Source organism: Megascapheus bottae, chromosome 16 (genome assembly GCF_031878675.1).
Source record: "Megascapheus bottae isolate mThoBot1 chromosome 16, mThoBot2.hap1, whole genome shotgun sequence".
In the NCBI taxonomy this organism is placed as follows: domain Eukaryota; kingdom Metazoa; phylum Chordata; class Mammalia; order Rodentia; family Geomyidae; genus Megascapheus; species Megascapheus bottae.
The window spans coordinates 38,101,256-38,115,379 of NC_143524.1; the positions used below are offsets into that span (position 1 = coordinate 38,101,256).

Below are 14,124 nucleotides of genomic sequence, written 5' to 3' on the forward strand. Positions count from 1 at the left end.
CTATCCCCAGCCTTAAGATTTGAGTGTTTTTATTTTGACTGGTCCTTACTCTAAAACCCTTATTTGTTTTATTTTTACTTTCTTGTTTTATTCCTTTTTTTCAGTGCTTGTATCGAAGCCAGGGCTTTGATATATTTGGCATGTGCTCTAACACTGAGTTACTTCTTCAGTCTTTTTTTATTTCATTTTGAGAAAATATCTAAGGTACTTAGAGTAATACCATACTTTTGCCTCAGTGTTCTGAGTATCTGTAGTGTACCATCAGGCATGATGGTATTTGAAAACTATTTTGGAAACATAAATTTTTATTATATACTGGTACAGTTTTATCTATTTGTCCTTGGAATTTCTACATGGATTTTTCTTTCCCATCCATTTACCAACTCGCTTTCCTTTAACACCCTACTCAAACATTAACTTTCTTTCTCCTCAGTATTTTAACTTAGAAAGCAACATCATAGATGCATGGTTTGGTCCCAGACCATTTCCTTTCTAGTTGTGACTAGGTTTGGGTATGTCCTGTTAGAACCTTTTATTCTTGTATATCTGTATAAGCGCACATATTTGTTTGTTTTTTTCTTCAAAGAAGTGAGATGATACTATGTAGATTTTGCTAGAAAATTTTTCCCACTAAATATTTTGTCCTCAATGTCTTATCACAGTTATATAGACAGCTACCTCATGGAGGTAAAATAACATAATTAATGTAATTATATTTCATTGTGTTGCCAGAAAGAGATCAAATAGGTTTTATATTATTCACATATCTTGCTTAACAAAATGTATTTGTTTTAGATTTTACACCCAGATTTGGAAGTGGCAGATCATGCTTTTCCTCCTCCTCGAACAGCTTTATCTCATTCAAAAATGCTGGTAAGAAGTTTGTATTTTGTAGTTTTAAAGAAAGCTGTATTTTTGTTAGTAGGGTTACTAAAATGCTGATTAGAATTAGTGGGCAATATAGTAAAAAGTGCTGCACACTCAAAGTCAGTTGCCATTGACTGTCCTTGTGTTCTGGTCTACAAGCTACCACAAGCTAGTACTTTGGTCAAAAGAGAAGGATGATGATTGGGTATTTTTGCCAGTCATGGTGGCTCACGACTGTAATCCTAGCTACTTAGGAAGCTGAGACCTGAGGTTCAAGGTTCAAGGACCTGAGACTCTTACCTCCAGTTAACCTCTAGAAAATGGGAAGTGAGGCTTGGCTCTAGGGTAGAGTGGTAGTCTTGAGCTGAAGAGCTCAGGGACAGCGCCCAGGCCGAGTTCAAGCATTATGACCCACAAAAACAACAACAGAAAGTTTGGGTATTTTTGTTGTAGTACTTGTCCTGTTTTTGTTGTTGTTATTATTATTATTATGTATTTAGGATCAGAGCCAGACCATTGTTTATAGTAGGGCCAGTGACCTACAACTAAGCCAGATCCAAGCTCTCAGTAAGCTTTTTTTTTTTTTAAAGAGGGGAACATACAAAACTGGTTATACTGAACACTGATTTAGGAGAAAATCTAGTTTGAGGAGTGAATAGATGTTAAAAGTTTCAGTCAAATTATAATTATTTTGCTCAATGAATTTCATAAGCATAAACTTTGTGGCTAGCAAATGCCTTAGAGAGCTAGACACCTTTGAAAAAAATCTTAAGCACTCTTGACTTTTATTTCCTTATCAATTAAGTAAGGAGTTAATAAATTTAAATTTCCTTGACAATATGGAGGAGGATATTTTAGTTTGAACAAAGAGTTTGGTGTGTGCTTGCTAGGCAGGCACTTTATTACTTGAGCCAAACCCTATCCTCCTTAACTGTTTGAAAACTGATTCTTCTAAAGCATGGATCATCAAAACATTTTTGCATCATTCCTAATTGAAATGGAATTGGTTTTTATAAGTTGGATAGACATTGGAAGAATTTTATAAGCCTGGGCAGTGTCCTTGAGCACTTTTGCTCAAGGCTAATGCTTTGCCACTTGAGCCACAGTTGCACTTCCAACTTTTTCTGTGTATGTGGTACCAACGAATCGAACTCAGGGCTTTATGCATGCTTGGTAAACATTCTGCCACTAGGCCACACTTCCTAAAATATTCTTTTGAGGACAGTTACATATCAGTTACATACTTGTAACTGATTTTTTGAGGATGTATAAATCATAGGCCTTAGAATATGTGTTCTTTATAACACATTAAGGCTATACCATTTTTATTTTAAAGGAAAATAGGATGTTCTAGAGGCAAGTTTTGTGTGGCTCAGTATAAAGAACTGTTTAACAGCTTAAGGATAGCTTAAGCTATCCTATGATAGCTACAAATGACATAAGCAATAGGAAGCACGGACAGACACCTTTTTTTTCTTTGATGACATATCAGTTGTTTGTCAAGAAATTAAATTGCCTAATGTATTTATTCTTACAATTTTAGGATAAAGAAGTACGAGCAGTTTTCCTTAGATTATTTGCACAACTTTTCCAAGGATATAGATCGTGTCTACAACTTATAAGAATTCATGCAGAGCCAGTAATACATTTTCACAAAGTAAGATTCAGTATTATATCTGTCTAAAAAGCAGATTTTAATTTAATGAAACCATTTGTTTTTCTAGCTATGAATATTGGCCTTAATTTATCAAATGTGGTTATTGTAAATCTCTGCTTTGTATGGTACATGGTAATTTTAATACTACTATGGAATTGCTATTGATTATCTTCATAGTTTAATAACTTGAGAGGTTTGAGTGTTTATTTTTTCATTTTTCTTTCTTTCACATTAAACATTCACCTGTATTCTGTCCAATACATGAAATATTTCATATATTATACAAAAAACCCTTTGGAGAAAAATGTATTTGATAACAATGCATAATTATGCATGAAAGCATTTAAAGTGTGATCTTTCTGTTCTGTTTTTATTTTGACCATCGATTGTCTGTTGTCAAGTGATAAATTGTCCTTTTCTGTTTTCTTTTTTTACAGACAGCTTTCTTGGGGCAGCGTGGTTTGGTAGAGAATGATTTCCTCACTAAAGTTCTCAATGGAATGGCATTTGCAGGTTTTGTTTCAGAAAGAGGTCCTCCCTATAGATCATGTGATCTCTTTGATGAGGTATAGTTCTTACTATACATTATTTATAAACATTATTTGTAATCAAAAGTAGAAAAGCATTATTTTAGTCAAAGTCATAAGCATAAATTCAACAAGCATAAATTCAGATATTACTTGCTTTGCTTATTAAATTTTGATATTTATAGTGTGGATTAGAAAACTAGAAAAATACAATTATAAGATGTCTTAGAAGTACATAAAAGTTTGAACTACTGAATTTTAAATAGTTGACTTAAGTCATTTTGAAAATTTGACTGTGGTTGTATAAATAAAGCCTATTATGCAGTGATTCCTTTTATCAATATGCTATCATTAGAAAAGTCTGATTTTGATACATGTATGTGTGATTCCAAATTTAAATTACATTTAGTTGATTAGTGTTTTACTGTCAGCATTCCTAAGTGTGTTTGTCTACTTTCTCAAGGAGGTATTAAATATATGAAAATAAGATTCTCAGAAACTGGTCCCATAAAAGGAGAAATAAGACATTCAATTAGCAGCATGGATACTATCTAACATTTATTATGCTTTCTCTTTTTTTTTTTTTACATGTTTTTCCATTTATCATTTAAGTCTATCTTCATAAGAGTGCATTTTGGAGGATAGAGTATATTATTTCCATTTGTAAAAGAGTACTGTATTGGAACCAATAAATCTAAAAGTTTTTTGAAGTCAATAGAAGAAAGATATCCCTAGCACTTGAGATTAGTGGTCGTATTTTGTTATTGGTGGTTTTATGTTGAGAAGATAGGAATTGAGGTCTCAAATATCCTTGATTTAAAGAGAATTTTTTCTTCTTTAAAGACACAGATAAGCTGGGGCCAGGAGTTTGGCCTAGTGGTAGAGTGCTTGCTTAGCATGCATAAAGGCCCGGTTTGATTCCTCGGTACCACATGCATAGGAAAAAGCTGGAAGTGGTGCTGTAGCTCAAGTGGTAGAGCTGTAGCCTTGAGAAAAGTCCAAGGACAGCACTCCAGCCCTGAGTTCAAGTCCCACAACTGCCTCCCCGAAAAAAAAAAAAAAACATAATTAAGCTGTGTGCCTGTGGCTCACAGCAGCTGCTCAGGAAGCTAAGATCTGAAGATTACAATTCAAAGCCAGACCAAGCAAGAAAGTCTGTGAGATTCTTATCTCCAGTTAACTATCAGAAGACACAGAAATGGACCTGTGGCTCAAGTGTAGAGTGCTAGCCTTGAGCAAAAGGAGCTTTGGGGCAGTGCCCAGGCCTTCAAGTTCCAGTACTGGCATGCCCATGGGTGTGTATACATACCCCCCCCACACACACACAGAGTTAAGTACTCATAGAGAAGAATTAGAATTAGAGATATGTTTTAGTTGTGATTATGAAAATCTGTACTAAATATTTTTGTTAATAACACAAAGGGGCTTGAACTTTGGGCATGGGCACTGTCCCTGCGCTTCTTTTGCTCAAGGCTAGTACTCTTATCACTTAAGCCCACAGTGCTAGTTCTGCACTTTTTGAGTAGTTTGCGATATGAGTTGAATGGACTCCTGCATAGGCTGACTTTGAATCACAGTTCTCAGATCTCAGCTTCCTGAGTACTTAGGATTACAGGTGCCAGCCACTGACACCCAGCTAGGTGAACAGCTCTTTAATTGAGTTATTAGACATTGATTCTCTGTTGATAACATTTCATATGATTGGCTATTTATTTTACGACATCAACTTTTTGTTTGTTTGTTTGTGGGTCATGAGGCTTGAACTCTGGTTCCAGGCGCTGTCCCTGAGCTCTTCAGCTCAAGGCTACTGCCTTGCCTCTGGGCCTGGGCATTGTCCCTGAGCTCTTCAGCTCTGAGACTCAGCCCTGATTACTTGGAGATGAGAGTCTCACTTCTTTAGTTTCTTTAGTGCCGGGCTGGCTTTGAACCATGATCCTCAGATTTCAGCCTCCTGAGTAGCCAGGATTACAGGTGTGAGCCAACTCACCCATCAACTTTTATTTCCCTAATTAAGAAACTTACATATAATATCTTACTAAGTTAAATTAAGATTCACTTTCTACTTGATATCACTCTCTGAAACCTTTGTTTTTGTTTTTTATTTTCTGGCCATTCTGGGGGCTTGAATAGTGCCTGGGCACTGTCCTTGGGCTTTCTCAAGGCTAGCATTCTACCACTTAAGCCACAGCACCACTTTTGGCTTTTTCTATGTATGTGGTACCAAGGTAGAGTTCAAAGTACTCTACCACTTGGCCAAACTCCCAGCCCCCAGCCCTATTTGTTTGTTTGTTTTGTTTTGTTTTGTTAGTTTTAAATTCAAATTTTATTGTAAAGGTGATATCCAGAGGGGTTAGAGTTACCTAAGCAAGGTAATGAGTACATTTCTTTTTGAACAGTGTTACCCCCTCCCTCATTTTTGCCCACTCTCCCCCCACACACACACCTCCTAACCGTAAGTTGTAAAGTTCATTTCCAACATAGTGTCTAGTGAGTATCAGTGTTGAATTTGTTCAATTTTTTGTGTGTTCGGTTGTAGGGCTTGAACTCAGGGCCTGGGCACTGTCCTTGGGCTTTCTCAAGGCTAGTGCTCTAGCCCTTAAGCCACAGTACCACTTCTGGTTTTCTGGTAGTTAATTGGAGATAAAAGTCTCATGGACTTTTGGACTTTTGTATTAGGCTATCCCTGAACCACAATTCTCAGATCTCAGTCTCCTGAGTAGCTAGGATTATAGACATGAGCCACTGGCGCCAGGCTAAATTGGTTTACTCAAATCAGATAAACTTATATATAAATGCTTATCAAAATAAACTCCCAAGAAATGGAAATGAGGATATTTTTATTGTACTGTTTGCAGTTATTCCTTTTTTCTTTTTTCCCTTTGATTTATTTCTTCTTGTCAGTGTTTTTTATTTCCGTATGCTTTGTCTTATATAAGTTTCATACCCTCTTTGTTTTCTGTCCAGATTTTCTTTGCAAGCTCTTTCTGGCAGATTTATTACAACTAACAAATCATATTATTTTCAGAAAATTTGATTTGCCTTTATTTTGTGGGTTCTTCCCTTATCGGAAATGCCTTCTGTCTTTCAGCCAACTATGAATCTGTTTTTCATGCTCAGCTCTTCCTCACTCCCTCTTTCAGTGTTTCCCAGGGTAGTTTACCCATCAAATTTGTAGATTGCATTTATCTTCATTTTATATCTCTTAAGATTCCTATTGTATTTCTTGTCAGTGTCTATCTAGTTCTTTGTTCTGCTTGTACTAATGACTTTTGATGTTTCACATACCTGAAAGGCCATTAAGCATATGTGTCAATCCAAAGGCCTCAAAGGAACAAGGCAATGGATACAAATGATTTCTCATTTAGTCCTCTTTGAACATTTACATGGTTAAATGCATCTGTAAGAAAATAACATTGGCAAAAGATCTTTGTTTCCCTCTGAGGTAGGGAAGCCTACAACATGGGGTTTTATGGAGCTTTGAGAAACTTTCATTGTGTATTGTATTATGATTATAGGCATCTTAGAATGAAGAAAAAATTGTCTTTGTATGAGTTTTTCTGAATACTGGTCTAGAGTAGGTAAAGCTATAGTTTTATATATTTATCTACTCCAGTAGATCTGTTAGTTCCTAGAAGGAAAAATCTCTATTCATTCCTTTATCTTACCACAGCTTTTTCCTATCAGCACTTTTTCACTACCTTAAGTATATACACTCACAGTTTTCTCAGTAAAGTAGTTGATAGGTAGATGGAGTAGAATATATAATTTAAGAACTAGAAGGTGCCTAAACATTCTCTTACTTTTTTGTATTATTTAGATACAAGGAAACTAAAGTGCAGGAGTTTTTATTGAACTTTCCCAGATCATACTGTCCACAGACTAGAACTGGAATCTGAGCAATGAGACATAAAATTTGGTTTATGTATTGAGTTAAATATTGAGACTTTAATTTCTCAAGGGTTTCTCTGAGTTCCAGATATTAACTATTCCTGAGAAACAGTAGAGATGGTCTGCTAGGCAATTCAAAGATATAATAGACCATTGTAACCAAAATAGAAGTGAAGGGCTGGAATGTAGCTCAGCAGCAAAGTGCTTGCCTAGCAAGTGCAACATACTGGATTTGATGCCCAGTACCAAAAAGGAAACGACAAAATCGAAGTGAAACCCAATACTAAATTGCTTGTTTTAACATGGTAGCTTTTGATTTGCAAATTACATGAAATTATCAGTTAAATTCAACATTTTTTGTATTGATGTTTTGCCATTTGCTTATTTTTTCCAAGTTGGTAGCTTTTGAAGTAGAGAGAATTAAAGCTGATGAAAATAATCCACTGAAGATAATAAAGCACATCAGAGAACTTGCTGAGCAACTATTCAAAAATGTAAGTAAGTATATTTCAAGTCATTAATGTTAGAAGTATTAATGGGTGCTGATGGCCCATACTGTAATCCTACCTTCTCAGGAGGCTAAGAGCTGATGATCAAGATTCCTAGCCAGTTGAGGTAGGAAAGTTCCTGAGATTCTTATATTCAATTAACTATCAAAAAGCTGCAAGTAGAGCTGGGACTTAAGTGGTAGAGTACTAATCTTGAGCAGAAAAGCTCATAGAATAGCACCCAGGCCCTGAGTTCAAGCCCGAGGACCACACAAGGAAGGGAAAGGAATGGGGAAGGGAAGGGAAGGGGAAAGAGAGGGAGGTTAAAAGGGAGGGAAGGGGAGAGGCAAAGAAGAAAGAAAGGAATTTACAGAATGTTTCATTTGTAAAACCAGGAAGTGATAAACTCAGTTTTCTCTGAATTATAAATTCGGTATTTAATATGGAAATACATCACTTTTTTTAATGTAATGTCCTATCAATCACTGTGTCAGAAAAATCTTAGTCACATATTTTTCCATCTATCACTTGACCTCATTGTGATTTTTTTGAAGGGGGGGGAATCAGTCATGGAGATTGAACTCAGGGCCTGGGCACTGTTCCCAGGTTTTTTTTTTTTTTCTCTCAAGAGTACTACTGTACCATTTTGAGCCACAGCTCCACTTTTGGTGTTCTAGTGGTTAATTGGAGAAAGAATCTCATGGACTTTCTTACGCAAGCTGGCTTTGAACCACCATCCTCAGATCTCAGCCTCCTGAGTAGCTAGGATTATAGGTGTGAGCCACCAGTGCCCAGGTCATTATGATTTTTATTTGGGTCTCATTTTTTTTTGCGAGTCCTGGGCCTTGAATTCAGGGCCTGAGCACTGTCCTTGGGCTTTCTCAAAGCTAGAGATCTACTACTTGAGCCACAGCACCATTTCTGGCTTTTTTCTAATGTATGTGATACTGAGGAATCGAACCCGGGTCTTTGTGCCTGCGAGCATTCTACCACTAGGCTAAACTCCCTGCCCTGAGTCTCATTTTTAAAACATGAAAGTTCAATACATTTGAGGTCAGAAATATTTTCAGATAGCAGTAAGCAGTGTGCTCTACTTTAGTGTGGTGGAAGGATTGGCTGCCAAATCATAAACATCATTTGGTTAAATTGTTTTGAATAGACAGTGAATAAAATGCTGAAAGACAATTGGCATGTTCTTATCAGAAGTTTCTGTTGATCTATAATAATTAACATTGAGTGGCTAGCACAATGTGCCATACTTTATTTATGTGTTTTTAGTCTTTCAAACAACCATGTAAGATAGATTTCATTATTCCCATCTTACGGGGGATATGGGAAGGATTATATAGCTATTAAATGATAGAATCCAGATTTTAAATTCAAGAATGTTTATCTAATGTCACTCTCTTAGCATATCTCATTTTCAATTTAAAAAAGTTTCCATTATATGTTATAAAATTTTTCCCCGGGCGCAGTGGGCTCATGCCTATAATCCTAGCTACTTAAGAGGCTGAAATCTGAGGATCAAGATTCAAAACCAGCCCAGGTACAAAAGGACTCGAGACTCTTATCTCCCATTAACCTCTAGAAAAGGGAAATGCGGCTTGGCTTGGGGTAGCCTTGAGCTGAAGTGCTCAGAGATAATACCCAAGCCCAGTTCAAGCCCCATGACCCATCAAAAAAAAAAAAAAAAAAGTTTGTGTTTTTCTGTTGGTTTTTTTTTTTAGTTTTGTTTTGGTGTTATTTGATTCTTTGGAAAATCCTAACATAAATGGTTTGCTACTATTATTTTGTAAAATAATCTCTTGTTTTATGATACTGAGGTTTAAACTCAAGAGTCTTGAGTATGCAAGGCAGACTGTATACCATTTTTTTAAAGTTTTTTTATTGTAATTAGTAAAAGGGTTACATGATATTTGCCAGATAGAAGGTGCATTAATTCACATACATTGATACCCTTTCACATGTCTTGGTACCCATTCCTCCCCCCCCCCCCGTATACCATTTGAGCCACACTTCCAGCCCTGCTTTTGGCTGATTTTATTCTAGATAAGCTAAGATTTTTATGAACTTTTCTGCCAAAGCTTACATTTGAGAGAGTAACTGTGGGGTTTCCCTCTCCCTCTGTAGAGTAGCTAGTATCATAGGAATGAGTCACAACATCCAGCCTTGTAAAAGTTTCTTAATTTGCTTTCTAACTTGTTAAAATGACCCTATGAGATGGAGAGGGTTAGTATTAAGAAAGCTAAAAAATTAGAAAGTAGTTTGTTTCTTTGTGTCTGTTTATTTTGTCAGTATCAGAGCTTGAACTCAGAGTCTTACATTCTCTCTGGGCTTACTTGTTCATAGCTGGCACTCTACCACTTGAGCCATGTCTTTAGTTTATTGGAACTGAGTGAATTATTGGAACTGAGTGAATTGTAATTAGAGTCGTAGGATTTTTCTGCCCCTTCTGGTTTGGAACCATGATTTTCCAGGTCTCAGGCTGCTGAGTAGCTATGTTAACAGGTATGAGGCAGCAATTCCTAGCTTTAGAAAGTAGGCTTTTCATTAAGTTTAGTTCAGTATTGTGTAGATAGAATGATTTATTGATGCATTTTAGACAACAAAATGCAAATGAGGATTTTAACCAGATCAATAAAACAACTGATTTTTTTTTGTAATTGGCATGGGAGGTTACTGGGGTTTGAACAGTTAGGCAAGCACTTTACTGCTGAGCCATGTCTCCAGTCCTAGCCTAAGACTGGTTCTTTACATGACTAGATGGTTATTCTTAGATCTTTTACAGAATTTCAAATCTTTATAGCCACTAAGTGAATAGGGATAAGATTTTAACATATATTTGTGTCTACTACATGAGTGTCCAGTGCATGAAAGAAACTTCATGCCACTCAATGCAAGACAAAATTTTTTTAACTTTTTTTCATATATTTTAATTGTAATTAATAGAAGGGTTACATTATAATCACCAGATAGAAGGTACATTACTTCACATACATTGATACCTTTTCTCATCTCTTGGTCCCCATTTCCCTCCCTCCTCCCCCATCCCTCATCTTGTTTTCCTCCCTTCCCTATCCGACTTCAAATAACCAAATATGCATATATACAGTATATCAAATAACCAGGTGAAATACTGTAACAATATGAGCTAACCAAGGGACAGCAAAAGAGATGAAAGATAATATAGTACATTAAAGACAACAATCACTCATGATATGGCTTTTGTTTCTATATCCTGGAGGTCCTTTCATTTATTGGCAAGACAAAATTTTATAAAAATTCTTATTTTTTAGAACTGAAATTCTATATGTAGCTTACACTAAGCCAATATAAAAATGAAAACTACAACGAAATAAACAGTAATTATTTATATACATTATTAAAAATTGACATTTAGCTGATATTTCAAGCCCATAATTCTATCTGGTAAAGAGGCTGAGGTCTGAAGATTATTGTTCAAAGCCAGCCTGCACAGGAAGTCCATAGCAATGTTTCCAATTAACTAGCTGTATGCCAGGACTGGCAGGGTGGGTCAAGTGATACACTAGTAGCATTGAACAAAAGGCTAAGCAAAAGCTTTGGACCTTGACTTCAAGTGCTAGTTCTGTACACACATGCATGCACGCACACAAATGATACTTTGAAGTAATCGTAGTGAATTACTGTTTGCTTAGGTAAAAGATGATAATTTTAGGTAATAGCCCTTCAGAAGTACTTTACATCTCATGAGTTTCCAATGAAACTCATGGGGGTCTTTGGGGTCTTTTGTTTTGTTGTTCTGGCTTTCATGTGAAATATACTCTCAGCTTTGTTTTCTGTAAGACCTAGACATATTCTGGCAAAGGTGGCGGGGGGAATCCATGTTTTCAAACCAGATGTTTCATGTCTCATTTTTTAATTTCATGACTGGGAAAACCATTAGACCTCTATTACTGAACTATAGTCTAAAATCAGAATTACAGAATGCATCTCTTGAAATCAAAATTCAAAGTTCTTTCTTTACTTTTTTCTCCTCCTCCTCCTCCTCCTCCTCCTCCTCCTCCTCCTCTTCCTCCTCCTCCTCCTCCTCCTCCTCCTCCTCCTCCTCCTCCTCCACCTCCACCTCCTCCTCCTCCTCCTCTTCCTCTTCCTCCTCCTCTTCTTGTTCTTCTTCTTTTTCTGTTTTTTTGTGCCAGTCCTGCTGCTTGAATTCATGGGCCTGGGCACTGTCCTTGTGCTAACACACTCTACCAATTGAGCCACAGCACTACTTTGGCTTTTTCTGTATCTGTCATATCGAGGAATCAAACCCAGGGCTTCATGCATGCTAGGCAAGCACTCTACCACTAGGCCACACTCCTGGCTCTTCAGAATTCTTAGATAGTGCCAGGCTTGTTTTGGACAGTTCATCTTGGTGGGTTTGGACACAATTATTGCCATGTTCATTTTAAATGTATCCTTTACATTTATCATGCTGCCCATTACCATTAGGGGGCAGCAGTACACAAATACAGCATCCAGAAAATCCAATACTAGATTTTGGGACATGAGTCTTTTCTGCATCTTTTAAAAAGAATAGATCATAATTTTGCAAGCTTAATTCATGACCTGAATTTTAGTGTTCAGCTTCTATACAATTATAAATATCCTGAACTTTGTTGATGAAAAATGATTAGGTTATAACATATTCTATAGACAGAATTCATAAGGTGGAAGTAGCACTGTGGCTCAAATTGGTGGAGCGCTATCCTTGAGCAAAGGAGCTAAGGAGCAACACCCAGGCCACAAGTTCAAGCCCCACCACTGACAAAATCCACAAGGTATGCATAATGTATAACTAGGTTTTAGTCAAAGAGATTAAAGGTGACAAACTTGGCCAACTATAGTGGCATACAGCTGTAGTCCCAGCTGCTTGGGAGGAGGAGATAGGAAGATCACTGTTTCAGTATTGAAGTTCAACATGGGCAAAGCTAGCAGAACCCTTTCTCAAAACAAGACAAAAAACCTACAAACAAAGCTATGCAAGTAATAGTGTACTTGTACAGTATCATGAAGCCCTGAGTCCAAACCCTAATACTAATAGGAGATAGTAGCTCATGCCTTTAATCCTAGCTACTCTTGAGGCCGAGATCTGAGAATCACAGTCCAAAGCCAGTCCAGGCAGGAAATTTAGTGAGATTTTTTTTTATCTCCAATTAATCACTAAAAAGCCTAAAGTGTAGCTATGGCTCAAGTGAGTGGTAGAATGCTAGCCTTGAGCCCAAAAGCTCAGTGACAACTCCCAGGCCCTGAACTCAAACCCCAGGATGGGTTCCACACACTTGGAAGGTTTTCATGTGATAATAAAAAATAGATAAAATAATTTATTAAAGTGGAAAAGAACAGTGAGGTCACAGGTGCCTATAATCCTAGCTTCTCAGGAGGCTGAGATCAGAGGATCGCAGTTGAAAGCCAGCCTGGGCACAAAGTCTGTGAGACTCTGATCTCCAGTTAACCTCCAGAAAACCAGAAGTGGCGCTGTGGCTCAGGTGGTAGCCTTGAGCTGCAGAGCTCAGGGACGACAGCAGTCAAGCCCAGAGTTCAAGCCCCATGACTGACAATAATAATAATAAATAATAATAATAATTAATAATAATAAAATGGAAACAGATTTCAATATGAGTGAATTTAAGTGCTTCATTAATAACTTGAGTAATGTTATTTTTAATCCAAAAGATGGAAAGTTAATTGTCAGTAAAAAAAGAGGCCAGAGGACAGTTCCAAAATAACAAGGCAGTTAATGGAGAATTAAGGAGTAGACTCAGTGAGAAGACGTAGCACTCAGTGAAGTAACTGTTATGAAAAAAGACAACTAGCTGTCTCATACTGCTTCAATATGAAAAAGTATAATAAAAGTCTATATATTGTCTGTCTGATATCTTCTGAGCTCTTACGTCTTGCCTGATATTTTCTTTATTATTATTATTATTTCTTCTATGGCTAATTGCCATTGCTTTTTTTGACTCTAAAGTCATTTTACCTATGTCTGATGTTACAGGAAAATCCAAACCCTCATATGGCATTCCAAAAAGTTCCACGCCCAACAGAAGGATCTCACTTGAGAGTTCATATTCTTCCTTTCCCAAAGATTAATGAAACTCGGGTTCAAGAGTTGATACAAGAAAATCTTTTCAAGAATCAGAATGCCCCTCCTGCTACAAGAGTGGAAAAGAAATGTGTGGTTCCAGCAGGTCCACCTGTCGGTATGTGTTGTGTGTATGTTTGTAGCAAACCTTTTATCAAAGTTTATTATCAAGATTTATATAGGACCCCCAAAGGAAATGTATATTATTAATTTTATTAATGTTTACAACATGAACAAACTCATATAACTAGAGTTACAATACTAAAAACTATTCCATTTATTGCGTCTCACAAAGGATAGTGGTTACCTGTTACCACTACCACTATAAAATCCTCTTTTGTTTTCAAAAGGAGATAAAGTTCACACACCATAATATCATTACTTAAAATGTGCAGTTCACTGGATTTTGGTATATTCACAGTAGAGTTATAATATTTAATATATTCAGCCATTATTGCTATTTGGAGAACATTTTCATAAGCCATATAAAACACGTTACCTAATAAAAGTGGCTTCCCATTTCCCTCCAGAACTACTTCTCCAGACTAAGTAGTAATCTACTTTCTGTCTTCACAGATTTTCCTACTCCGA

The 14,124-nt window shown here is 36.6% G+C and overlaps 1 protein-coding gene across 3 annotated transcripts in view; it reads left to right on the forward strand.

Annotated features, from left to right (window-relative positions):
• The window catches only part of Sbf2 (SET binding factor 2), a 250,978-nt gene that overhangs the window by 125,514 nt on the left and 111,340 nt on the right, over positions 1–14,124 (forward strand). For all 3 annotated transcript variants that reach the window (XM_090348160.1, XM_090348161.1, XM_090348162.1), the window contains 5 exons: positions 796–873; positions 2,411–2,524; positions 2,962–3,090; positions 7,335–7,433; positions 13,447–13,651. In XM_090348160.1, the coding sequence (XP_090204286.1) occupies positions 796–873; positions 2,411–2,524; positions 2,962–3,090; positions 7,335–7,433; positions 13,447–13,651 (625 nt within the window). The remainder of the gene's footprint in view (positions 1–795; positions 874–2,410; positions 2,525–2,961; positions 3,091–7,334; positions 7,434–13,446; positions 13,652–14,124) is intronic.